Source organism: Haliaeetus albicilla, chromosome 7, assembly GCF_947461875.1.
Source record: "Haliaeetus albicilla chromosome 7, bHalAlb1.1, whole genome shotgun sequence".
NCBI lineage: Eukaryota > Metazoa > Chordata > Aves > Accipitriformes > Accipitridae > Haliaeetus > Haliaeetus albicilla.
The window spans coordinates 23,738,431-23,766,368 of record NC_091489.1 but is presented as its reverse complement, the minus strand read 5'-3'; the positions used below and the strand labels follow the sequence as shown (position 1 = coordinate 23,766,368).

Here is a 27,938-nt window from a genome sequence, read left to right as displayed (position 1 = left end):
ATCAGACTAAGGCAGTGAGTGGGACAAGGCCTTGGAATCATCTGCAAACTGAAGCTGGTGAAGGATACCGTGATAAAGACGGCATCCTTGGGAGCCTCTGTGCTGATCTTGGTTGTCTTTTTATCTAGCAGTGAAAGTTGAGTGTGCTGGGCTATATCTAGGGAGCGGTAGAGAAAGAGAGGTTTTTTCTTTCTCTATACTCACCACTTGTTAGATCCCACCTGGAATACTGTGTCCAGGCTGGGGCCTTCCAGTACAGGAAAGATCAATTCAACTGGAGTGAGTTCAGCAGAGTGCCACGAAGGTGGTCTGGGGCTGGAGCTCTTCTCCTGTGAGGAGAGGCCAAGGGACCTGGGCTTGTTTAGCCTGGGGAAGAGATGGCTTGGCTGAGGAATACCTAACAGTAGCCTTCCCATACCTCCGAGGACATCATCAAGAAGATGGAACCAGGCTCTGTACTGATGTGCACAGTGGGAGAATGAGACAAGGGCAATAAATTGAAACAAAAGAGGTTCTTACTGGATGGGGGGGGGGAATCACTGAGGATAATTAAGTGTTGGAACAGGTTGCACAGACAGATTGTGTTGTCTCCACCCTTGGAAGTTTTCAAGACTCAACAGCATAAAGCCCTGAGCAACCAGGTCTGAATTCAGTTTTGACCCAACTTTGGGCAGGAGATTGGACCAAAAACCTCCTTAGGTCCCTTCTAGCCTTTGATTAGATAAATCTGTTTCCAGTTATCCATTGGTCTCTGTATTAAGTTTAGTGTGTAAGATCTGAATCATAAACCCACATAAATCATAAATGAATGTCACGACCCCCCAGACTGGACAGACCAGGGAGTCATGTTTAATTTGAAATTCCCTCAGGCTAAATTAAGGTGAAATAACACCAAATGATCAGTTAAAGATTTTATTCATAACAGAAGCAAACTGAACTGGGGAGGCATGGTAGTAGGTGGCATGGTTTCTCACAACAGGAATTGGCATAAGACTACTTCTGTAAACCATGTAACCCAGGGTAACTGTATGTCAATTCAGGGAATAAGGAGATCCCTCCCATTGAGTCATGAGGTTCAGAGCAGACCCCCTTGCTTTCTAGACTCCTCCTCAGAGAAGGGCCCAGGGGTGGCTGCATCCACTCTTAGTCCCAGACTTGGTCAACAGTTTTATGTCTTAAAGGGATGAGATGTAGGGATTGTGGAAGAGGAAAGAGAGAAGAAGACAGAGAAAGAAAAAAGAAGAGAGAAAGATTTTTACGGGTCCTGGGTCCAGTCAGCTGAGGGGTCCAGTCCTGGTGGGCTTTCGTACCTGGGGCTTCAGTTTGTGTCCTTTTATCATCCTTGCCCCTCCTTCGGGTGGGCACCCGAACTTGTCAGGCTAATGAGCAGTTTGTGAGCCTTTGGGCTTGGGGGTCGTTTGTGGAGTAACTTCTCCTTCCCTGCAGACCTGGCCATTGTTTGATCTTTGTATCAGAACAGCTTATCAGAACAGGGAGCTGCGCACCCTCCAGCACACCCTCCCCCTCCTGTTGCTGATGTGTGAGCTGATGGGCTTTTCACCTTGGTTCCCTGCTGTGCAGGGTTTGTCTTTAAGCAGAACTTGCCCCACCACAATGTTTAAGACATTAACTCTTTCAGTCTCTCACAATGAGTGAGATGGTCTTGGCTCAAGGGAAAGTATCTGCTGTCAATTAATATGTGCCATTGTTGCAGTCAGGAGAGAGTCTAAGTATAGAAGAGAGATCTGTTGGCTATCAAGATATTTTATATTAGAGTCCTGAAAGTCTTTCACTACTTTCTTCCAAAATAACCCATAGTTGCTGACTTTCTGCTCATACAGGGAAAGATGGGTGTGCTGTGTCAGGATTTTGGAGATGGCTATAGGTTTGTTTGGTTTTTTGTTTGGCTTGTTTTTAATTCTTCAACAGAGATGAAGGTGTGGAAATGACCTTTTCTTATGTAGGTGTCTAGAAGATAGCATGCCTGTTAGGTTGTTTTAACGGTGATGTTTTTCCTCCTAAATATGTTTGAGGATGCCCAAACTTTTGTATAGGTTAGTACTTTTTTTGGAATAATGCATTTCTATAATCTTTCTCCAGAAAAGATGTGAAATACCTATTTAATTATTTTATTTAATATACTTGTCAGCTTAGTCTTACTCTCTCTTCTACATCTGCTGTTGGAGAAGGAAACATGGGGAGCAATTAGAGAGCAGGTGAGAAATTAGCTGGAGTTGTTGTAGTGTGTTGGCCCAGACCCTTCAAAAGCTTGTTCTGCTCTTGGGCTCGGGCTCCTTAGGGGGGATGTGATCACTGGATGAACTCCTTTGTCTTCTGCCATTGCTGCTGTGTTGCTGCAATATGGTCTTGATTCCCAGGGGAAGGACTGCATAGAAAGCTTGGTTCCAGACTCAGATTTTCCCTCTGTGCTTGTCATACCCGCTTGGGAATTAACGTTAACTCATGTGAGGAGAGGAAAGACAATGACAGCAAAATGTTTGTGCCCAAACCTTGTGATTTGGAACATGGTTGTTGACTTCAGCCAACTTTGGCTTGGGTATTTTTTTATGGTTGTCAGTCAGTTCTGAAGCACTGAATTCAAGGACACTGTACTTTGTGCCTGAGTTTGGGAGACCCGGGCGCCACGTTCAGTCTTTAATCTTTTTTTGGCCCTCAGCAAATCATTCCGTTTCAGCCTTTTTTGTACTGTTTTGCTTTATGTGCCTTGCCTTTTTTCCTTTTTCAGTACAGAAAAGTAGTCCTTGCTGGAATTACTTGCTCCTGTGAGAGTGCTGGGTTGAGCTTAGATGGGACTTTTGTGTTCCAAGAAACTCCACACAGTTTAACAGTAATATTAAAGTAGCTGACTGTTAGGTGATTTAATTTTTTTTTAGCATCAAATGTCCTTTGGTGAAATATGAGGTAAAAAATGACAGTCACAGGATGGCCATAGTTTAAATAGACTTTGAAGAGCTTTTGGTTCAGAAATATTAAAGCAGTGTTTGGCCAATCTCCAGTATTTTAATATTTTGTAGGAAACACTATTCCAATGCTTGGAAACAAGGGTGTTTTACAGTAAGTGTCTTGCTTGTCTTCCATCAACATTACAGCTCTCCAGCTCCAATGGTGGCTTGTTTTGAATTCTGCAGACACAGTAAAAATTTGTATTTGACAAAAGATTGATTTTTTTTTAATTGCATTTGCTGTTGATACTGCTTAAATGCATCTAATTACAATACAATTGTGTGGTGGGTTGACCCTGGCTGGATGCCAGGTGCCCACCAAAGCCGTTCTATCACTCCCCCATCCTGGACAGGGGAGAGAAAATATAACAAAGAGCTTATGGGTCCAGATAAGGACAGGAGAGATCACTCACCAATTATTGTCACAGGCAAAACAGACTCAGCTTGGGGAAAATTAACTCAATTTATTACAAATCAACCAGAGTAAGGTTCTGAGATTTGGTTTTATTTCTCATTACACCTTCCCTCCACCCCTCCCTTCTTCCCGGGCACAACTTCACTCCCGGATTCTCTACCAAGTCCCCTGCAGCGACACAGGGGGATGGGGATGGGGTTTACGGTCATTTCATCCCACGTTATTTTCTGCCGCTTCATCCTCCTCAGGGGAGGACTCATCACACTCTTCCCCTGCTCCAGCGTGGGGTCCCTCCCACGGGAGACGGTCCTTCCCACAGGCTGCAGTTCTTCACGAACTGCTCCAGCATGGGTCCTTTCCACGGGCTGCAGTCCTTCAGGCACAGACTACTCCAGTGTGGGTCCTCCACAGGGTCATAAGTCCTCCCAGAAAACCTGCTCCGTGGGCTCCTCTCTCCACAGATCCGCAGGTCCTGCCAGGAGCCTGCTCCAGCGCAGAGTTCCCACGGGGTCACAGCCTCCTTCGGGAACCCACCTGCTCCGGCGTGGGGTCCTCCACGGGCTGCAGGTGGACATCTGCTCCACTGTGGACCTCCATGGGCTGCAGGGGGACAGCCTGCTGCACCAGGGTCTTCACCATGGGCTGCAGGGGAATCTCTGCTCTGGTGCCTGGAGCATCTCCTCCCCCTCCTCCTTTTTCTCTGACCTTGGTGTCCGCAGGGTTGTTTCTCTTACATGTTCTCACTCCTCTCTCCAGCGGCTGTTTCCGTCTGTCCCAACTTTTTTTCCTTCTTAAAAATGTTATCACAGAGGCGTTACCACTATCGCTGATGGGCTCAGCCTTGGCCGGCGGTGGGTCCGTCTTAGAGCCGGCTGGTATGGGCTCTCTTGAACACAGGGGAAGCTTCCAGCAGCTTCTTACAGAAGCCACCCCTGTAATTCCCCCCCCCCCACTACCAAAACCTTGCCACACAAAGCTAATACAAATTGTAATTATAAATACATACAATAAATACTTTGTTATCCCGTTTAATCCATCAGAAGACAATTTGGGGTTCGGTGAATTTTAAGGTCATTGTAACTTTTAATGTTTATCTTCAGTCAACTCATTTTTCAAGGAAGACTTTGCAAATAATTCTCATTATGCACAGGGAGCTGTAAACCCACAATTTCTTTATGCTTCTTCAGATGGGTACCTTCTTGCTGGATATTAAAGACAAAAATCATAATCTTGCTCTCACACAGTAAAAGTTAAGAAATATTTAGCCATTTTAACTCTGATGGGTTTCCAGGGGTAACTTGTATTCTTGCTTTACTTGCACTTTACTTCACAGAGCTAGTCAGCATATCCTATCCTAGATGAGAGAAGCTGATAAGAAATAAAAAATACTATCCAAAGAAACACTTGCAGGAATTGAGGCTGTAGACAAAGCCTTGTTACTTAAACAAAAAAACTGACAACCCAAACACCAAAAAACCAAACAAACTGACCCCCCCCCCCCCCCCCCCCCAAAAAAAAAATCCATCCATACAAAAATCTTCACCAAGGGAGAGTAGGGACTGCCTTTGTTTATAATTGTACTCGCAACTCATTTTAAATTTTATTGCCAAACTAGGTTGACTTTGGGTATGTCTGTGCCACAGTCAAAGGTGTGATTGTGACTTTGCTAAGCATACTTCAGCTTACTTTGAGCTGGGTAGTTTAGGTACTGCTTTCAGCATAGACAAAACTGTGGTGTTTAGGATAGGCTGCAAGATACTTTCTTATGTAGCTGAGCTGGAGGATTTAAGCCATCTGGGAGGCTTTGGTCACCCCTCAGAGTGCAGTGTGTGAATGCTTCTGGCTTCCTGGACTCCAGCCGGAGTGCAAGGCTTGGAACAGGCTGAAGGACACCCAGCTGTGTGACTTGCGTGCTTCTGTCAACACTGCTGGCTGGTTGCCTGTCTGGAAACATCCATGTTCTGCCTAGGAATTTGTGTAGACTATCTGCTGATGGATTAGGCTGCAGTGTGCTAGGATCAGCCATTTGGTCCAGTCAGGCAAAGCAAATGAGTGATTGGGGCCAGGATTAGTGTCATGTGTGTTCAGACTTCCTGCTTGAGCATTTGGAGCTCTGTCTCAACCCATACCTTAGGGTTTTCATTACCTTTCTTTAATTTTGCAGTAATAGTCTTTGTCTACCTGTCAGGCACCAGACAAGGGCAGGTCCTGCTGAAAGAAGGCAAAACTGTATCTAGGTGTGATGACAAGGCAGATGCAGGCAGTGGCCTCACTGAAAGGACAGTCTCACCATACCCGAGCAAGGTGAGCAAAGCAGGTTTGGGGATGCTAACCAGGGTCAGCGAGTAGTCTAGATTGCCAGATGAGTATATAGTGATGAGGCAGGTCCAAGGTGAAGGAAGGGAGGAAGTAAAGTCTGAGTTAGGGTCAGGGTTAATAGAGTGCTTGGCCAGGATGGACTTGACTGCAGCGTGCCTGTAACAGTTCACGCAGGGGACAGAGGCAAGAGCTGGCTAAAACAAGGTGAGGGGGTGACTCTGAGGCTTCTTCCAGCTTTTTGTTGAAGAGCTGTCCTCAAGGCTGGTTGAGGTTTCCCAAACAGTGCTCTCAACAGCTGAAATAGACTTTCTGTAAAGATAATTATTAAATTGAATTCAGAACAGTTTAGTTACTGTGCTAAAACTGTTCGATTTCAGGCAAGGCCAAAGATATAAAAATTATGCAAGGCTTCCTTCCAACTCTCCTGCTCTTTTCCTTGGCATTCTTTCACTAATATCAGTAGAACTACACAAGGAGACTATTGTTCTGATTTGACTTAACATGGAAGCTATGTTTCTGTTGCTTTCAGCTGAAAGGAGGAGCGGGGTAAATTAAAGGCTTTGAAAACATGAAAGGTATGAAAATTTTCTCACCTCAGAGCTTGTATTAGAAATTGATATGTTGGCAAACATTGCTGTGACCATATGCTATGGGTAGTGGATAAATACTTGTTTTAAAGAATGTTCTGTCTGACAGAATTTGACAGTGTGCTACATTGCAGTAGTGTCCTATTTGAATGAAACAGTAGTGTATATATATGATTTTCAGAGAAGCTATTTTATAATGATCAGTATTGGAATGGTATTTTGAAAATAGGACAGGAAATATATTAAAGCAGTGTAAAAAAATATACTTTCTGCACTGAAAAGCAAAAAATACTTTTCTGCACAGGTGTTGCACAGGTCAGCTGTGTAAAGTTTTCTTTAAGGGTCCTTATAAGACAGCAGTGGATTTTATTGTAAGTGGGATGTGGTGGAGGGCAAAGGAAAGTAGTATAAGTAAGGACACTTGACATACAGGCTATTGTTTAACTGTTCACCACTGAATAAGTTGGCTAAAGAGAAAAGGGAAGTAATGAGAAAAGATGAAATATTTGCATTCCTGAAGAAACTCAGGTGAGTGTGAACCTTGTCCCAGTTCTGCTGTGTAATGGCATATAGGCAAATCAGCCTATATAAATGCCTTCCAATATGTGGTAGTATTTGGGTACAAGTCTGTATAAAAGTTTTGTTTGTTTGTTACTCATTGAATAATAAAAAGTATAATGTTGTTACAGCTGCTTGCACAGAAGTCAATAATCAAAACCAGCCATTTGTTTTCCATTGTGCTGTTTATCTCTGGCATGATCAAGTGGGTCAGTTCTTGAGTCCTTCTGACTGAAACACATTTCCGTGTTGTGAGGCATCAAAATTTGATAGTCTGCATTTTGTTTTTTGAGGGACTATATTCAAAGGGTGCAGAGGTAAAGAATGGCCTGTCAGCCCTGGCCTTTGTTTTGGGAAAATGGCCAAAGGATTCAGGGCTAAAGATGTGCCTGTGATAGATATCAGTGTGCTTAGTAAAGACCTGTAGTGAATAGCTTTGAAACTTTATTTGTGCCATCTTCTTCCTGTACTGATTTGGTGTCGCAATTTCTGATGCTCCTTACATTCTTACGGTGTTTTACAGGATTGCTTCACTTGCTCTTTAAGGTCGCTGTGTCTTCCTGCTCAGCCTAATGTTGCTGTCATGCTGGCAGTAGCAACAGCATCTGCCATGGAAAATTGGAGGTGAATATAGGTTTACTTGGTATATTTGGTGGTACTATCAGTACCCAGTAGCAGCAGTCCCCTTTTTTACACTGTTCCTGTTACAACTCTCATGATGGTACTACAAATTGGAACCGCTTTAGCTTTATTCTTGAAAAGGGATTTTTGGAATAGGAAAAGCATGAAGATGGCTCAAGGCCATGTTTTCTTCTCCAGTTTTGCTTTTATTCATGGGTCAAGTGCAGCTTGTTTGGACAACAGTTTTGAGTTGGCATAATACTGACAGCTTCTCTTTCAATGTAACCATGCATTCATATGTGCTTGCCACAAAAGCAGATGGTATGTGGTGGTCTTTGTTCTGTGTTCATAGTCTGCTGTGCTGAATAAAATAATTGTATCTGAAAGCATAATATCTACTTTTTTCTCATAAATCAAGATCAGTTTTCAGTCCTGTTTATCCTTAGGTTTTTACAAAAACCTACCTGCTGATTAAGTAGAGTCAGCAGCTGTCTGTTTTCTGGGAATTTAACCAGAAGTTATATTTCCTCTTCTTTTTGGCTAGTATATAGTTGCACTTTAGTTTCTCTCTGAATTCTCCCATGATGTAAAATGCATTGGGGGAAAAAAAAAAACCACCAAAAAAACCCCCCAAAACCAGCCAGGGGTAAAATGTCTGTGCTTTGATAACAGCTCATGTGTTTATACCTTCCAGGACAATGTGTACCTATACAGTTGGACAAGCAACAAATGAGAAAAATATTTTAGAACCTAGCTGACAGATGCTAACTCGGTTCTATATCTTTGTCTCTTTCTTGTTAAAAAACAGATGCTTGAATAGTTTTGGAAGGTATTTAGAGAGCTATGGTATGATATGTCTTCTGCTGATAATTCCCTGCTGAATGAACAGTTATTGTTCTTTGGTAAGCTCCATAAAGGCTTTTAATAATATCTTACAGTGGCTTGAGCTACCTTTAAAACATTCTTGTCCTTTGAATGACCTTATGTTGCAATAGTATGTAATAACAGTCTTCAGAACATTCAATAGAAACAGAGTAGACCACCTGTGTGCTGCTCTGAGAAGAAAAACAATAATCCCTATATGTTTTTAGAGTAAATCTTTTTAGCTCTGAAAAGGTTTTGGATGTAAGCTCCAGCTTTTCCATCCACTGACTTCAGGATAATTCAGTCACCTTCAGTGTTTCAGGACAACCAGGACCTGAGAGCCTCAGGGTCTCTCCTCCTGGGCTCTAGGTGTGGAATGTGGATCAACAAAAGCAAGTCTTTGAAGAGCTTAAAAACATTTACAAATGTGGAAAGAAGAGATGAGTGGTGCAAGGAGAAGGTGGTGCACTTGTTTCAGTGCTGATAACTTTTTTTTTAAGGTGATTTGTTTAGATATGTAGCTGTGCTGGTATGAGTGAAGTATTTACCTCCTTTCAGTTCAGTAAACTTTATTAAGTATCCCCTGCTTTTGAATATAACTGAGCTGTTGAGGGATTATCTCTGTTTAAAAATAACTCTTACAAGCATGAGTAAGCGTTCCTGCCCCTGGCAAGTGTAGATAAGGGTTTTTTCTCTGTACAGTATGCTTTCTGCATTTTTAACAATGCCCTTTAAAGACAGACGGTGACTCTGTTCTTACTTGAAATTCGTTATTTATTACAGTGTTCTTTACTCTTTTGCGGATTAAATTCGTTCTCAAAAATATTTCAGTGTTAAGATCTGTGTTGTTAGTCGTCTATTCTAGGTGCACAAAACAGTGAAAAACATAGCATACCCTTCATGGTTTCCAGTGGTTTTGGAAAATTCCATGGGTTTTTGTAATACTGGCATTACAGACCCAGACTAGATGTTCTCCCTTCGTGGACAGACATGGCACAACTGTGAGAGTCAATCATGGAGATTAGAATGAAAAACCACTACTTTGCATTGCTTCTTTGTTAATTGTGTAGTTGTTAATGGATGTGCCTTAAACCTTAGAGTGACAAGTTTTGTTGGCCATGGAACACCAGGGATGAAACAAGGAAGATGGAAATCAACTGAGTACATGGTAGGCAAAGGGTGAGGAAGATCAACACAAAGAAACTTAATTCAGAATGATTATTCCTTAAAAGAGACACCAAGGCATTCTTTGCTGAAGAAAATGCAGAGTAGAAGAATAGAGGGGAAGCAGGGAAGATGGACAGAGCTAGGGAAGAGTGAAGAGAAAGGGACAGTAGCATTGACTGTGTAAAGGAAGAGTAAAATACAATAGCAAAGGAAAGACGACAGTAGCTAAGGCTGGTGAGAGGTTTCTATGTATGTCACCAATACCTGTACAGTTGACCAGTCTCTTTGGGATCCAGTGCCTGCAGCCTGTGTGCATGCTGGCTCTGTGGCCCTTCCACCAGCTCTCCAAAATCACTGCTGAGAAATTCTCTTCAGCTGCAGTTCTAGAGATGAGTGATGGAAATGATTCTGCTCTCTAACCATGTTATCATATTTCCATCTGCCCAGCTCAAAATAAAAGGCTTTTCAAATGTTTTCAGGATTGCAGTTTTCCAGACACTCAACCACGTATTCCCAACTGCTATAATGTTTACAAAGCAAAGCTTTTATTGCTTCCGCCCACGTAAAGGAAGCAGTGATGGGACAGAGATTCATCCCTAGATGACAATGTTTTTTGATTCCAAAACAAACTTTAAAAAATATATTTTTAAAACAAAAAAGGATACTTTCTTCTCTGCAGTTTTTACTGTGTTGGTTTAAAAAACTTTTCTCAGATACTATATTAAAACCAAATCTGACATTTTGTCCTAGCAGTCTCTCAAGTTACCATAAAAAGTTCATGTGCTACTTTTGTGTATAACAAGGCCAGGTTCTTTAATTTTATTTGCCTTCCTACTATATGTTGGGTTCCCATATTCTTTCTTAATTGCACCTTTTTCTCAGTTCTTGCTTTCTTTTTTGAGGGGAAGAATGTGGGGGAGAGAGAGAACAGGTAAGATTTTCTCCTTTTGTTTAAAAAGACAGACTAAACCTTGAAGGCATTAGGTGTTAGGTTGACAGTGTGGTAGTAGCTAGAGATTTGAGTCTGGTGCTTGCACCAGGACGCTGCAGGGTTCTAATGAGGTTCTTGATAGTAAACCTTAAACTACATGTGCAGCCACTTGTCTTTATATAGATTAAAAAAAAAAAAAAATCTTTACACAGCAGACTGCAGCATCCCAAACCTGAGCTACCTGTATGTAAAATAGTTCAGGTAATATTAGTAACCTACTGTTACAGCAAGGTCCCATACAGCAAGAAGCAAAGTAAATTAGTCCACATTTGGGCTGCAGCAGTGTGGTGACTTTCTGTAACTGGGTGACCTTTAAAGCTAGCTTGATTATTCCTTGTCATCTGTAGAGCTGATAATCTTAAAGCCTTTCCGCTAATTAGTCAGCTACTAGTGTAACATCTCTTGCTGTGCCTAGTCAGGACTACTGCTGCTGTTGGCCAGTATTAGTTGCTCCACATTGTTCCAGCTGAACATTTGTGCCATTTGTGTGGGTAATATCCACATGACTGAAGTCATTCAGGCTCAAGATAAAGCTTTGATTCAAAGCCTTAAACACTAAGCTGCAATTGCATGGTATAGTCCACTAGATAAGAGCTGGCTGTCCCAGAACATTGTCAAATGCTTTACCTCTAAGCTTACCATTTTTGTGAAGGTTCTTAAGTGTTAAAGAAAGAAAGAAAGAAAAAAAACGGGGGGGGGGGATAGCTTTAGTATTTTGCATTAAAATATTTTTTAAGACTAAAATTTAAGCTAGTGGGACTAATGTTAAGAAAGCAAAGGCTTGAATGTAATGAGTCAATAGAATTTCCCAGATCTTCATTTATTACAGATGGGCATAGTACACCAGGTAAGGACCTGGACCATGTTTTCCTTGTGTACATACAAGACATTTGAGAGCAGAGCTGGTTTGTAGTAGAGACACAGAGAGCATTTGTAGTGTGCTGTGTTTTGTGATGCTATGAGGTTTCCAGAGTATTGCTTGCAGGAAACACAAGTTGTGTTATTGCATCAAGTAGCATTACCATTTTGTAGTATTTCCTACCCAAAAGAACATTCATATGCCTCAGTGAATATAATCCTTTCATGTTTTTGCTTGTTGGAATTAATTATGTTCATGGAAGTGTAAAACTGAAAATCTGGAATACAATACAAAAGTGATTTTGTAACATTCGGTGCCAAAATCTCAGGAACTATTTGTGAGAACTTTAGTGAAGATTTACCAATTTTAGTTGGGAAGTACTATAACGCTATCACTTTGGAGTGGGTTTTATTTAGATTTAATTTTTACATTAATTTGGTGTCACAATTAAATTTGTGGTTTTTAAACATGCATTATCTACACTGAAGCTCCTTAAGGGAATATTAATAGTGCATTTAGTGGCACTGCAATGTGCTTTTGTTACAAGGATGCCTTAGGTGGCCTAAGTCCCATAGGTAATGTAGCTATTTGAAGATATGGGAATAAAGCTCTTGCAGACAGAGTAGGTGTGGGTTTTGTCTGTTTTAAAGCATGTTTGTGGTTACATGTCAGAGGACATTCTACTCTCTGATCTTAGCAGCAGGGCCTGGTGCGAGTAGAGAAGCAATATATTGCCACCCTGAAAAAAATTGTTCTCAAGTTGGCTTTTTAAAAACAAATTAATCGATCTGTAATTTCCAAATAATACGTAAGTTAAAGGGATAATAACAGGTTTTGCTCTCTCCACTGATTTTGCTGGGCTTTGACATCTTGCATCTCATGTGCTACCTACCTAGCTGTGCACGTGCTCTTATCTAGTTGGTATTTCATATGGAAGACTTCAAAGGTCCATAACAATTTACGTGGAAGATAATACTATTGATACTGATTTAACAGAAAATGTTATTGATACTGCACATGTTAGTATGCTGTTTAAAAAAAGAAAAGGCAAGTACAGAGCTCTGCAGTTGTAGTCATTCTTGACAGCTGGGTTAATGGAGACTTGCACCTCTCTGTCAGTGTAGTGTATCTGGGTGCATTGATAATACTGGATTTTTTTTTTCCTCATTCTCTTATTTTCTTTCTTTCCTTGGCAATTCAAAGATAGAGTTGAACTTTAAAAGTACTTATTTCTCTGTTAGACATTGTTGAATCATCTAAGATTCTAGACTTGCTTGGTTCAGAATTCTAGGCCAAAGTTTCATCAGTTCCAGTCTATAATTCCCTTTTTTCATGAATGCTGTGTGTGTAATATTTTTTATATTGATTAATATGGTTTATGATAATTTTCAGTTCAGAAATCCAGAATAATACCTGAATTTCAATGCTACGCATTCCAGAAATTGTGTTCTTACTGGCTTTACTAACTGCTTAGTGAACAAAATTGTATAGTGAACTGTATATTTGTTAAAAACAACACAAATAGTTTTTATTTACTCAAGTGCTCACAGACTTCAAAAAAGTAAGCTTGAGAAATATTAGGTGCATTTTAAAATGGGGTGAATTTTTGCCACATCACAACATGATTCAGGCATCACACTCAAAGACTGACTCAGCAGCTTTTGCTGATTGGGGAGGAGGAAAAAAGGCAGAGACTTTGTGTGGGCATGTACGTAAAGTTATCGAAGTATTGCTTGAAAGCAATTTTTCCTCAGAAAACGATGACCATAAAGGTGATGTACATTCTCTCCTACCCATACTTCCTCAAATACTTCTGAATAAGAAAGTCTGCATTATTACAGTGCTATCTCTTTCAGGACTTTTGGCAAACTACCTTATTACATTCTACACTTGAATAGCATAGCCATCATAAGTGCCTTGTTGGCTTTCCTGGACTCTTTAATTACTCTATATGCATTGATAATATATACACTTTTCCTTAAGAGTTTATGGACCAAATCCAGTACTTCATGAGATTAAAAGGAATCTTTCCCTGTATTTGAGTAGGCATTAGGTCTTGCCCTAAAATGCTGGGCAAGGACAATAAGGTGCTTCTTTGATAACTTTAATGCATTCAGAATCCAAAATAAACATGGCCATAGTTTCTGGTCAGTGTAAGACACTGTGGTCAGTCTAGCGTGACATCCCACAGTTGCTTACCATGGTATGGACCAACATCTAGTATGAACTGGATACTAGGAAGTGGGAAAAGTTTTTCCTGCCTAAGAAAATTATAGGTATCACTTAAGAGCCATGCCTTCTGTTTGTAGTCTGTGGTCAATGGCAAAACTTTGTTTCGTCTTAGAACAAACTAGGAGAAAGGAAGAAGTGGAGCAAAGAGTTTTCTATAAAATTGATATATGAGTAACCATAAACAATTTATTTGTTTGTGAGAAACAACTATATCATCACGTCTACATTAAATTACTTGATAAGAAATGAAATACACAGGCCTAGTCTTGAGAATATTCATGTTCATGCAGCAATAATTAATTGCAAACAACATAACTACTTGTGTGAGTGAAAACTGTGAAAGCAGTGAAATCAGCCTCCTAATCTGCATGTTTATCAATTTCAGTACAATTGTATAACAGTATAGAGAAAATAAGGGCTTTCAAACCATCAGTGGTCATTTAAGATTACTTTCTTTTCCTTCCTGTCCCACAGGTGCTCTGTGTCTGCATGTTAACAACAATCCTAGGATGTATATTTGGCCTGAAGCCTAGCTGTTCAAAAGATGGTAACTAATATGCCTTTTATTTAGTAATATTTCTAAGGAATTCCTTTTTGGTTTTTTTTTTCTTTTTTGTAAATTGATTTTGATATTATCAGAATACCACCCTTTCTTGCTGTAGGAAGAGGATTGGATGCATTGCTTGAAGCAGTTTCAGTTAGAGGGGAATGAAAATACTGGGAAATAAGTCAGGTGTACTCAGTATTTGTGTGTACTCACTTGAGAGGTAAACTGATCCTGGCACTCAGTGTCTGGTCTGGCAGCTTCCATATATCCCAACTGTCACTGTGGTGATGTCACACGGCTGGCTTTTCTCAGTTCACTATAAAAAAAACCCCAACAATTTCTATTTCATGTTGTCCTGGAACATTTGTTTTTCATCTTTTCCAGTCAATTATGGGCAAAAAAAAAGTTATTTTTTTACTGGTTAGAATTGTAGCCTGAAAATGTTCCTTGTGGAATTCCTCAGGCTGTTTTCTGTCCTGAAAAATATGTGGTTTTTTTCAATGATGAACTTTCTTCAGGTAGAAGGTTATGAAAGATATTTTAAGAAATCAAGCTTCACTTTGGGAGCAACTATTTAGAATAATTTCAAAGTTGCTCTGTTTAACAAACAGGCCTACAATGATTTTTAACTAAAATTCAGATTATTAATTTCCCAGTAGAATCTGTTTAGGTTTTTTCTCATTTTATTACAGCTTTGCAATATTGGCTCATTATTATCTCATTTTCCTAATATCACACACATCAAGATTCTTGATAAGAGGAGCCAAATGATGAAGGATTTACCTCACTCCCTTCTGGTGATTGCACAAGATGAAACAGACTGACCAACTACTTATGTGTTGTTACAGCTTCATGTCACCAGTTTCATGTTTTTTTTCCCCCAGGCAGCTCCAGTCTAGTGGAAGAATGCTGTGCCTTTTTTTTAACATTAAAACTGAACAAAAATTAAGCCAGTGAGCAGTACACTCAAGTTTGTATCTCCTGTGTCTGGTTTGGAACAGCCATTCCTGTGTCTTGAGATAGTACCTTAACCATGGTACAGCAGAATGCTGGACTGAGGCTTCTTCAGTTCCACTGATTTGTATGAAGACAGTCACTCAAACAGGGCATGAACATGGGAGAGTTGCCAGCATAGCTAATGCAGTCTAGATTCTAATTAATGTTTAATTATTTATAGAAAGTGGAACATTGTCAGATGTGAAGATGAAGATTAGTGTTCTCTGCAAGTGTTTCACTGTTTAGGGCACCCTTATTGAAAACCTAGGTTCAGATTTCCTCTGACAGAGATCTTCCATATTCTAAATGACTGTACTCATATCTTCTGGTGATACAGAAAGGCAAGGACAGTCACAACTAGAATTGTAGTCTTTTGTTTCACTTATTTCTGCCAATAATGAAAGACTCTGTCCTGCTAAAACAGAACAGAACTCTTTGCTGAATACGATGAAAAAATATTTTTGCTCAATAAGAGAAAATAAACATTTAGTTGGATCAAGACTTTCCTTTTCCTTTGGCTGTCACTGGTTTTGCAGCCGTCCTGAAAGTTGTGGAATGACCAGCTCTGTCGTTCCACATACTGACCTTATTCATTTCTGTTGCATGTTGACTGATTTGGGCTCAGCCACTGACATCTAACACTATCCAATATTACAGTGAAAACCTGCAAAGGTCGTTGCTTTGAAAGGACCTTTGGAAGCTGCCGTTGTGATAAAGATTGTGTCAAGCTTGGAAACTGCTGCTTAGATTACCAGGAAACATGTATACAACCAGGTAAGGATGGAAAAAAGCTGTGGGGCAAACTCTTCTGTTCTGTGACGTGGGACAGCTCAGCATGTGTGAGTACTGTTGTGGTCAGCTGGCTGTAACCCCTGACTTTTCAGCTAGGCTGTGAGCGCAAAGGAGTGCTGCTGAGCAACAGGGTGGTTCTGATGCCAGTGGTCTCCCCCGTTTTGTGCTCCCTCCGTTGCAACCATGGGTGGAGTTGCAGTGATGATGGTGGTACTGGGGACTCATGCGGAAACATCAGGGCTCTGGTGCAGCTGTTGCACACAAAGCAAGCTTGTATTTCACCCAGCTGGACTACGTAAGAGCTGACATAGCTGGTAGGCTGGCTTTCCCATAGCTCCTCTGGGGAGAGAGGCTGTGAGGGACTGTGCTGCTGCCCTGCCCCTTGGGAAAGAGGAGGAACAACTGCAACTCAGTCTCAGCCAGCCTTTTGTGCTTTGTCTGGGGGTGAGAGAACAGTGATCTGCATTGTCCCTGGCATCAGGGACAACTCCTACATTCTCAGACAAACCAGGAATAGGAGTGCATTCTGCATACTGTATCTCTCTGTCATCACCAGTGTGAAAAAGTAGGACAGAGCAACTCTGAAAGCTGCTGTCTCTCCTTACCCACCTACTCGGGCCCTCTGCCTTGTTACTCCCCAGCTTGAGTGTGAAGCAAAGGTCATGTGCTGGCCTTTGGGACAAGGCAGGATGACAAAACAGATTGTGCTGGTGGAGAATTATTATGAAGTGAGAAGCAGGTCTCGTGATTTGCCGGAAAGCAAAGGTCAGATAGGCAAAAGTGTGAAAAGTACCGTGGAGAAATTTTACAGGGAAATATGTTAGTGCAGGTAGTGACATTAAGGACAGAACTTGACTGTTTTCTCTAAATTAGTTTTGCCTTAATGCTTCATATGCAGCATTCTTTTCAGTTAACTGTTTTTCGTCTCACTCCTCTTCATGTGTATCTGTAAAGTTTATCAATGTAGTGTCACACTGAAATTAAAAATTCTAATGTTGACTTTTAAAACCAAATTATTAGACTGAGCTTAGGTCCCTGCTTCAACTGACTGTTATTGAAAGATCCTCTAAATTCCATAAACAAAGAGATTTATGCAATAGTTGCATGGGATTTACCCTCCACTTCGTTTCATTACACCACTCTGCCTCAGTTTAAGGAATACTTTAAAAACAAACTGGAGAGTCTGTCTTAGCACTAAGAATGGGAATTCATTGCTTGGTGTTATTTTTTTTTTTTAATTAATTAGCCTTAACATCAGTGGAGAATCAAATTCTAATTTCTAAATAGTATCATGTAACTAGAACCATAATAGATTCTTCTATCTCTCTCAGAAGTAAAGATCTACTGACATTGGTAGAGTTACTGAAGTTCAGTATTCCTGAAAGTGACATTATCTCCTGAGAATGCTTTTAGGGATTTATAATTGCTAGTCATGTATGAGGATGGCTGACTGTCCTCTAATCAAACATTTAGATTTGGCTTCCATGTCTCTGAGACCTTCCCTTAAGTATTCACTCAGTTGGTAAACTCATTCACATTTATCCTCATTGACCTCAAAGGATCTACTTGTGTAGATCATCATCAGATGATCGCAAAATGATCATCTTCAAATGATACAATGTATTGGAATATTCCATTCAGAAAATCAATATGATTCAGGGGAAAAAAATCTCTTCCTAAAATCAGCAATGAAGCTGAAGTCAGTAGGTCTTCCTGTGAGCATAGTCTCAAATAGTGGCAGAGTGATACCTATGCCTCAGAGGTGCTGAAAGATGCTGGAGTGCCTGATGGTGACTGGTAAAATCCACTGTGACTTCAATGCAAATCAGAGTAAGTTACTGCTGCTCAGTGTTTTCTAGGCATTCCAAGGTCAGACTCAAATCTGGAGTTTTTCTTTATAGTATGTGGGTTTAATCTGGTAAATGCATAAATTACCATATTTAAGGAGGTCTAAGGAGGTCTGTAAAAAGGATTCTTTCTGATCTGTGATATTTACAATAATATGCTGCAAAATTGTATTCAGATGGCTACGCACTTGGATTATTTAGCCATGGGTGTTTCTATTTTCCAAAGTGCCAAAGCTTGCAATATTATACATGCATGAAATACGTCAGGACTGTTTTTCAGTGAGTACACATTTGAGACAGAAAAAGATTCAGTTTATTAATTCTACACTTACACCGGTATTAATCATTGTGCTGTCCTTCTCTCTCATCTGTTTTTAGCCCACATATGGACCTGTAATAAATTCAGGTGTGGAGAGAAGAGGCGACCAGAATATCATTGTTCCTGTTCAGATGACTGTGTGGAAAATAAGGATTGCTGTGTCAATTATCATGCTGTTTGTAAAGGTAAATATCCTAAACAAGTTCCTACAGTCTCTTATATGTACCCATATTTGTATGAAAGGAGCAAGAACATAATATAACTTCAAAAGCATCCAGTAAAATGAAAAAACTTGCATTTAGCAATAAGAATGTACTGTCTTAAAAAATAAATTGCACTCATTTGTTTTAAGGAGAGGCAAGCTGGGTTGAAGAGGAGTGTGAGGACATTACTGAACGCCAGTGTCCAAAAGGGTGAGGATACTGTATATTTGCATAGCTCTACTCTTTGCTTACATTTCATCTTTGAGATTATTTTCCCTACTGTGCTTTCCTGGGACCTGCTTGCCTTTCTTATCCACAGTAAGAGCAGCTGCCAGACAGAGAAGGACACCTGTTCGGCCAGCATTTGGTAGCACTTACTAACAGATCAGGTTGCTCTATCCCAGTAGCACTCATGTATCCCAGCACTTGCTTGACTTGCAAGACATGCCTATTCCTGAACCCTGCTGCCTCTCACAGATGTGTGTGCTCTGGGCAGCTCTGTCTTGTGCCAGCCTCATTGTCCTACATGTGCTCTAATACCTGCTGTCCCAAATATTTTGGGACCCATCCAGCAATCTCAGGCTCCTAAGACTGCCTCCTTCCCTGGTCACTTCTAAAGACCTTTCCATTTCCTTGCCTGTTCCAGCCCCAGACCTGCAAAATGTGGGCAGATCACTGTCCCAGTTTCACCAGCAGTGGGACAGCGTTATTTGCAAACTGTCTGAACTACTGTCTTTAAAAGGTGTAGAATGCCATGGGATCCTTGTATCCTCTGGCTCAGCCCTACAGTGGGCCTGCTTCTGCAAGTTATGTGTACATTGTGTGAGGAATGACTCATGTAGTTTATGGCATCAGCACTCAGGCTCAAGCAGTACAGCAAAGCTCCCAGCCAGGAAAAAACCCTGTATTTCTTATACTGTTTTTGCTGTGGGATCTTCAAATTAACTTTAAAGCTAAAGTTGACTGCAAACTATGATTGTATGTATAAGTTCTTAATAGAAGTGACTTGAACATTCTTGACTGAACAGTGTTCAACTGGAAAATAGTTTGTAGATATGTTGTGGGGATGAGTTGAATTGATTTATGTTCTTGTCTGAAAAGTGTCAAAAAGTCAAAACTATTTTCATCTTGATGATTTTGAAATTATGGTGTGCTGGGGATATTTCTAATAAAGTAAAAACATTTGACTTTGTTCTTATGTCATTACTTTTTTTGACTTATGTTAAGATACTTAAATCGTGCTATATTTATTCATTGGAGTTATAATACTGTCAAACAAAATACATCTCCTTTTCAGAATATTTTTATACCAAACAAGTACTTTTCATTCAGAGCAGTAACAAATGCTGACACTTCAGAACCTTCATCAAGACAGAAATTGGAACTTCTGTCCAGCTTGGAGTCCAGGTCCCTGATAAGCCCCCACGTAGGAGGGTGGTAGCCAGGTCGTTCTGGAAGCTTTTGTCATTAACTCCTGTTCTGAGGTCAGGGGCCATTCAGGACTGTGTAATGGGAACTGACTCTAGGATGCTGATTTCCCTAATGCAAAATTAGGAAGTGTTACCCCCACAGGGTGGATAAACAAGCAAGACCCTTGTGCAGCTCCACAGTCAAAGTTAATGGTGTAAATGCCATAGGGTAACTCCTGTTAATTGACAAACAAAAACCCCTAAAAAGAAGTTATTTCTGTTCAGCACATGAAATGGATACATAGTTACTCTACTAAAATTGTCTTAATCCTAGCAAAACCAGAAATGTTGCAATAAAACCCAGGCCAGGAAAGGGTGATGTGGGGTCAAAGTTGAATCGAACAGTGTTGACTGAAGGCTCATCTTGGACTATTAGCGCACAAACCACTCCCAAAACTAACAACTCTGTAAACAATCCACTTCTTCCTGTGGTGAGGTAGGCAGGAGTGCAGGTGACTAGCTCAGTGCTCATTTTGAGGCCTCAGGATATCAATTCTGATTCTGTGTGTATTAATACAGCATGTTTTGTGGGTTCAGATTGCTGGTTTTATTCTGTTTTGGTTTTAGTTGGGTTTGCTCTTGTGGTGCAGAATAGACAAGACAATGCAGTGTTCAATGAGGTGTTTGATCTGAGAAATCCCACTAATTTCAGTGAGACTGATCAAGTTGTTAAAATTAAGTACTCACCTAAGTCTTTCCAAGACTAGGTTCTATATTATTTAACTGGATTATAAAGTTAATGGGCTATAAGACTTGAGGAGAGATCTAGACCTTCTCACTGTTCTAGGAGTAAAATAAAACTCTGAGAATTCAAACCTACTTAAGCAGTTTATCCTAGTGCTTAACTAGATGGTCTTCCTGATGTCTTAGTATCTTTTGCTGTACTTCAAGCCTAGTACTATTTGTTCTATCTTCATTGAGCTGGAAGAGCAGCTGATTACTTTCCTCTTTGCAGATCTCTCCTGTATATTTGAAATTTGCTATTATGCCTCCTGTTGAGGCTTTATGTACATTTAGCAGAAAAGAGAGCTTTACTTCCTGTGCTTTATGCTGTATATAGGCACTAGTGGGGGGATAGGAAGTTTTCTGTGTAGTATGTTTAGCTTTTAAAGAGGATTTTTTTCTTTTTTCCTTTTCTTTCTTTCTTCTATTTTTTTCCTTTAATTGTGGTCTAACTTGCCTGCGGTGAGGCAGGTCAGGTTGACAGTATGGTCTGCAGTTCTGGGCTCTTCATCATCCAGACTAATGAACCTGCTAGACCACAGCAAGCCTGTGTTGCCTGCATTATGTTTCCATAGAAGCCAGTTTATAGGAGGAGATAATTGCCACTGCATTTCCTTCAGTTTGGAGTCAGGATGTGACTGTGGTGTACATGTTTATCTAAGACCAGTGAAGCACCCTTGTCATACTGTTTGGACACAGCCAGCATGAATCACTGGCAGGGCCAAAACTTGAGCACACCAGGCTTGCTTGCTCATGGTAGCACATTTTTGAAGTAGCAAGTGTAAGCTGGGCTACTGACAAGAAAAAGTCATGGAAATCGCTGATATATCTCAGAACCGAGCTCAGGTCAGTTTGTCTAGGGATTTTACTGGAGCTGCTCCAAAGAGAGTGCAGTTAACGTGGTCTGTCATGCTTTGCTTCCCTGAGCACAGGGCTCATCACTAACTGTATGAGTTTCAGCATGTGTAGAATATACAAGAAGCAAAATGGCCAATCTCCCTAGTTGTGGCAATGGTCTATTTTGCCAAGTTTAATTTTACATGTGCGAGAGGGTCAGTAGCTGCGTTTGCAGACAACTAAAACATGTACTTAACAGTTGGTTTGCTTGTAACTGCCAAACCAGAAACGGTTGTGTAAAGTCCCTTTCTAAGGAGTTGTTTTAAATTTGGTTTGGGTTTTTTTGGTGGTTTGTTGTTGGGTTTTTTTGGTGTTTTTTTTTTTTTTTAGTTAAACTTGTTGGTAAGTAATATTGACCAGTCTTTGCATCAAAGTTCATATTTTATTGCAGGAAACTTTGCAGTGGAAATTGTTAGACCTCTGCATTGGAGGGAATCAATTTATTGGGGTGGACAGCGGAGAAGGTATTTGAAGAAGTTGTAGAGATCAGAATCTGTGGTGCAAAAAATACTTGTAATATGGGCAGAAGTAGTACATGAAGTTTCCCTACTCTGTTCTGCCAAAGAACTTTAGTCTTGTTCTGAAGATCATTGATTTCTTGTTCCCAGCTAATTGCCCTAAGATTTTCAAAATATGGTATTAAATATACCATATAAATAAAAACCGGGCTACAAACACACATCTTACAAATACATCTTAATGTTTCATTTTGTCTGGGCTGTAGGGTAGGCTATGTAATGGTTCTGACTAGTGAAATCCTTTTGGCTGAACTGTTGTCCAAATTGTTGATTAAAATTTTTTTAGGATAGACATGTTTTGACTGTCTGACTAATCTTCAGTTTAATATAGTCACTTTTGTTTGACTGAAATAAGGCTTATAAATGTTTCACTTGTAAATGACTGTTTGGATCTTTCTGTGGGGTGCCTCACTAAAGAAATTGTAAACACTTTATAAATAATATTTGTCTTCTATCCTCACTGTTTTATTTTGGGAAACTAAAATGCAACAAAGTTTTTAAAAAAAAACATTTTCATTTTACAATTTGTAAACAAAAAGGAAAAATGAGCTTGCAATTGGCATGTAAAAAATACTCAATTCTTCTATGCAAATCTGTATTTTCAGTGGTCGTTGCTGCACTGCAGTGATTTTTTGCAGTCTCACATGTCTTCATATCTATAGGTCAAACATGGGATATTTTTTCTTCAAGGAAGAAGTTACTGATGACTATTCCCATTGTGATGCAGTATTTTAAGCTTACAGTTGGAGAGAAATTGTTTGAACAGGGCTGAAGCTGGGAGCAACTCAAGGCTGGAAAACAGAGGTCCTGTGGAGATTGGAAGACGAGAATTTATTTTTGCTAGTTCCGGTGAAATCAGTTTCTGAATTTATTTGTCAAGTTCCAGGCAAAAATACTGTTACAGTCTTCCAGTCATAGGGCCACATTTTTCAGTTCAGAGATTGGTAGTACTTCTGGTACAGTAACCAACTTGTTCTTTGTTACGTGATCTTGATAAGATGAAAGGAAATATGTGTGTTATAGTTGCTGATTTAACATATCCGGTACATTAGACTTTCTTAGGGTTTTGTGCACTGTATATGTAAAAAGATAAGTTCCTTTCTTTCAGATAGATTACATGTTGCTCAGAAGCACAGTGAATAAATAAAAGCCATGGCTTCACATTGCTTTTTCTCTTTCCCTTCTCTTACACTCGGGGAGGGAGGTGGGGTCAGAGGGGCTGAGTGTTGCTCCAGTGGGACTGATTTCAAGATAAGGAGTACCAAAGCCACCAGACGGATTACATGAGCATCCTGTCTTGTTCTTTATTTTATGGGTGTTTGTGAAATCAGGCCTTGTCATGATTTCCCTGTGCTTGCCCTACTGCGACCCTCAGCCTCTTCGGGCAGGGTTGCTATGCCAGCCTACAACCAGAGGGACCGGGTGGCTGGCTGCTCAGGGCTGCAGCAGCCTGTGAACCTTCCTGCTTAGGAAGACTTACTTCCATGGCCTGGTTTATAGTCCCGTAATGAACATCCTCATGATTTAGGGGAAACTTTCTTGAAATAAGCGATAGGAAATTATTTCTCAGAGTCTGTCTTTTAATACTTAAATTTCTGTTTGTTCAGATTTACCAAGTCTCCAGTGTTACTATTTTCATTGGATGGCTTCAGAGCAGAATATTTGCAGACGTGGGGTGGACTTCTACCTGTTATTAGCAAGTTACGTGAGTAGTTTCTTTGTCTAAGCAGTATCATGATGTCTTACCTGAAAAATCCATAGATGCAGCTACGCTTACTCTTTAAAATCCTCACTCTTCTTTGGAAATGGAAGTTGTTGCTCTAAACAACTGCGTACAGAGAACTTGAGGTGTGGGAGGGTGGAAAGGCAAAGAGAGGGAGGGCATAAGGAAAGGGCTCTTTGGATTTTCAGTGAAACCTTAAAAATTAAGTAGTCCTTCCTATATTTAGGAGGTGGATGCTTTTTTGCTGTGAGATTACTTTATTTCTTCAGAATAGAAGTAGACCCACTTTTTGCTCTATATTGCATATTGTCTCATATTTAGGTGGAATGGCTTTAGAAAATGGAAAGCGAGGTAGAAAGCATTTGATTAGATTTGAAAAAGAAGATAGAGAAGGAAGAGATTAGGAACAGATGATACAGAACGGCTGGTAGAAATGTGCTGAATCTGAGAAAACTTTGATTTAACAAACATTTTCAGAAGAAATGAGAACCTCATAAGTACATATTTTTACCCTAGCTTTTGTACTGTCTTAACTTTGTAGTGTCTACGTAACTTTAGTTACTTTTCCTGTCTCTATTTTGGCTGTGGTCTGTAAAGAACTGATGGCATTTCTTGTCTGAAAAATATGCCAATTTTCTTGTCATTCATAAACTGCTACCTGGGGTGGCTGGTCTCAGTTTGACTAAAAATAAATCAGTAAAAATAACATGCTTTTTTTTGTACAGTGGTTGTTACAACTTGATCTGTTCCAGAGGATAACAATTCACAGATGTATTTGAGGTTTTAGCTTTTTTCATTTTGTTCCATGTTAAATAAAATGAGATGTTTGAAACAATTTTATTAGATGCAGTTATAAAAAATTTCAACTGAAGAAGACTTCTTGGGCATTGTGAGGAGAGGCTGGCTATTACAGGTAGTTATACCTGTGGCTGAGATACAAAATAACAGTGCCACAAAGTATCTGTAGGACTTCTCTTGCTGACTCCTATAATAAACTTGTATTTCTCTTCCACTGAACCCATGATAAATTCTGACCACTAAGAAATACAAATATCTTAGTATCTTCATCATAGTCACTTCACTTCTCCAGAACCATGGAGTTTTTGGTGGTCAAAACTTATTTTTTTTTTTTTAAAGGATTCTAAACCCATAATGTCTAATATACATGTTTTAGACACAGCAAAATAAGGAACAGTCTGGGGAAAAAATATTATTTCTGCATTATGTCTGCAGTTCTACGTTACTATGGAGTGTTTTTTTTGTAATCTGATACAAGACTTTTAGATATGATATACTACAGGATCTTCAGCTTTCTCTTGTTACAAAACCTTGCTTTCCAGGCTTTTTTCCCCTCATAGTAAAATGGTGGGTGAAAAGCTCAGATAAGGCAAATTTTCTTCAGTAAGAGAAAAATAGTCTCATGAATGGAAATTGGTGTCACTGCGATGTATATCGCATGGCACCTGAGGGCCTATAGCTTCAAATCTCCATGTTCTTCATGTCCCACGTGTATAGGCCCTGAAAATGGTGGAAGCAGTCATAGTGTAAAGATAAACATTTATATGAGTATGTAAATACTGCTACAGTATTTTACTGTGCAGGAAAGGGTAATGAAATCTAGTACTTTGTGGTAGATAAATAACAAAAATGGATAAATTGCTTGAATATTGCTGAAAAATTGTATTGAATTCTTTTGAAGTTCATAGTTATTAATTTACAGGACTAGTAAATGTTCAAAAAGAGACACAGTTTGAATGACAGCATTTACAAAGCAGTGAACAGTTATTGGCTTTAAGTAACTTATCGGACTTCCCAGTTCTTCTATTAATTAGAACAATGTTAAAGGCCTGGATTTTCCTCTTTAAAACACTTGTCATCAAGTGCAGCATTCTGTTAGATAAAAATATTCCCATTATCTAGCCCTGTTAATTTAACCATGCCTACAGTGAAATTCTGATGTCTCCTTGGAGAAATCAGTTAGAAGAGATGCCTGTAAGACAATATCATAATTTCAATTTTAGCAAGTTTTATTATATACTCATTCTCTCTGCTACCTGCCTAAAGGTGGGCAATTCAGCATGGAGCTGAAGGTTTTCAGTGAATCCAAACATAGCCATAACGTGTGTATATGGGGCTCAGAGAAGACATTTTCCCATACTTTTATGCTGTGATATTATAATTTTTAAAGAAATCTTCCTTCTGTCTTAAATTGTCTTTAAGGCAACAAGTCAGAAAGAAGAAAGGTAACTCTTATGTGAAGTCCCAGCAAAACCCCCTAGGATTTTGGACAAAAGTTTTTAAGTGCATTTTAATCTTACTTTAAAAACAAAACAAAACCCCCTCCCACCTCCCCATCCACCCCCACAAAAACCCCTATGATTTCAGAAAACAGCCTCAACAACAGATTTGGAAATGGTTGAAACGTGTTGAGTGTGTTGCAGTAGCAAAAATGGTACAAGTGATGATTTGTTACTACAGAACACAGATGTGGGAGGGACTGTCTATGTAACTTGAGAAGATTTAACTTTCTGGGTTGGCTTCTTTTTATCTTGGTTAACTTAAATTGATTATTTCAATTGAGATCTAATCCAAAGCCCTAATCCAATGAGTTCAAAATGCCTTGATGCAACACTTTTTATGTTATCAAACCTTTTATTTCTTTTTCATTTATATTATAAAAATAATGACACAGAGGGCCAGTGAAGACTGCCCAGTGGTGGCCTTTCTATAGGGTCATTATTTTTGGCTCTTTAGCATCAGTTAAAGTGGTTTTGGTAATCACATAGTATTTTTGAAATTGGTAAAGGCTTGCTTTTTTTTTTTTCTTTTTCTTTTCTTTCTGTTAAATCAGGGCCTATACATTTGCCTGTGAAAATTTAGGCACCTAGCTCCAGTAAGGTCTGCTTAAGTGTTTTGGCCTGGCTAATGACTCTTCGTACTAGCAAACACTGTGCGCTAATCTCCTTAGAAACATATGATTTTTATATTAAGATAAAGGAAACTTTGAGATTCATCTTGGAATAAGAGCTTATTTTTATTAAAAACAATCAAACAAAAACCCACAAACAAAAAGGAGACTGCAAAATAAATAGGGACTTGACAGGTGACTGAGAGCGCCAGGGCACCACTGTGCCAGTGGCCAGTTCATCTCTGGGAGTGCCCAGGGTGAAGTAGCCAGTTGTTGTCAAGCAGCAGACTTCACTTACTGCATACCAGGACAACTTTGGAGGGTGTGATTTCTTTGATTATTCATTCTTATCTGTGCATGGTTTTCATAAGGACTGTAGGTTTTGCTCATGACCACTGAAGTCAGTCGTTAGGAATATATAAAATTTGTATTAATAGCCATTTAGTCAGCTTGTAAATGAATGTGGGAAGAAAAATGAAGTATTAACTCCAGAATTTTGAAGAATGAAAACTTTCTGGGAATATTTTTTGTCTTTTTCTTTTCTTTTTCTTTTTTTAAAAAGGTTTATGTCTTCATGACAGCAACTTGCAAGGGTTTTTATTTCTGTAATTTTGCTGATTTTCTTTCTTCCTCCCTTTAGAGAAATGTGGAACATACACCTCCAGTATGAGACCAGTGTATCCTTCAAAAACCTTTCCCAATCATTACTCCATTGTCACAGTAAGAATTCCTGTATATTATGTTTCTGCTACTGAAGAGGCTGTTTGTTATCAAGTTGTCTCCAAGGGAATAGTATATTTCTTTAATGGATTATTAAAATAATAAGATTTCCCTTCAGAACATGAAAATGTATATATTATACTCTTTATCTAATTTAGATTAACAGTCATTATGTAACACTGCAGCTAAATGGTCAGATTTCATCTTATTAAGTAATCCAATCCTCCTAAAACTAGCTGCAAGAATTCCTGTATAGGTGAAAGGCCACATCACTTTACAACTCCTCATTTGTGTAAATATTTCCACTAAATTGCAGCTTGCTCTCTTCTGGAGTAAGAGCAGCCTTAATTCCTTTAAACTGCCAGCCTTGTTCACTTCTTTAAGGTAGCTTGGCATGATGCAAAGAAGAGTATGAAATGAAAGAAAAGATTTGAACCTTGCATTGATGTTGACTCTGATGGATTGTACCCAAACCTGGATAGGAGTGTCACAAAGCTGATCTTGTAAATTTACCACCTCTTGTGTATAGGAGGAAAAAGAAAAATGGAGGTTTTCAACACCGAATGCAGAGTTGGAATCCAGTAGATCCTTCTTAGTTTCATCACACCAGACGTAAAATTCAGTCAGATACTTGAGGATCTGTACCTTCTTTCTTACCTTCCCAGTTTGTCAGGACTTTTGGGGAGGAGTGCAGGTTCAG

At 39.6% G+C, this 27,938-nt stretch overlaps 1 protein-coding gene across 1 annotated transcript in view; it reads left to right on the top strand.

The window, feature by feature from the left end:
* ENPP1 (ectonucleotide pyrophosphatase/phosphodiesterase 1) overlaps positions 1-27,938 on the top strand; it is a 59,149-nt gene that overhangs the window by 3,770 nt on the left and 27,441 nt on the right. Inside the window, exons 2-7 of the mRNA XM_069787316.1 lie at positions 14,051-14,123; positions 15,777-15,893; positions 18,137-18,262; positions 18,430-18,490; positions 23,495-23,592; positions 27,159-27,238. Of these exons, the coding sequence (XP_069643417.1) occupies positions 14,051-14,123; positions 15,777-15,893; positions 18,137-18,262; positions 18,430-18,490; positions 23,495-23,592; positions 27,159-27,238 (555 nt within the window). The remainder of the gene's footprint in view (positions 1-14,050; positions 14,124-15,776; positions 15,894-18,136; positions 18,263-18,429; positions 18,491-23,494; positions 23,593-27,158; positions 27,239-27,938) is intronic.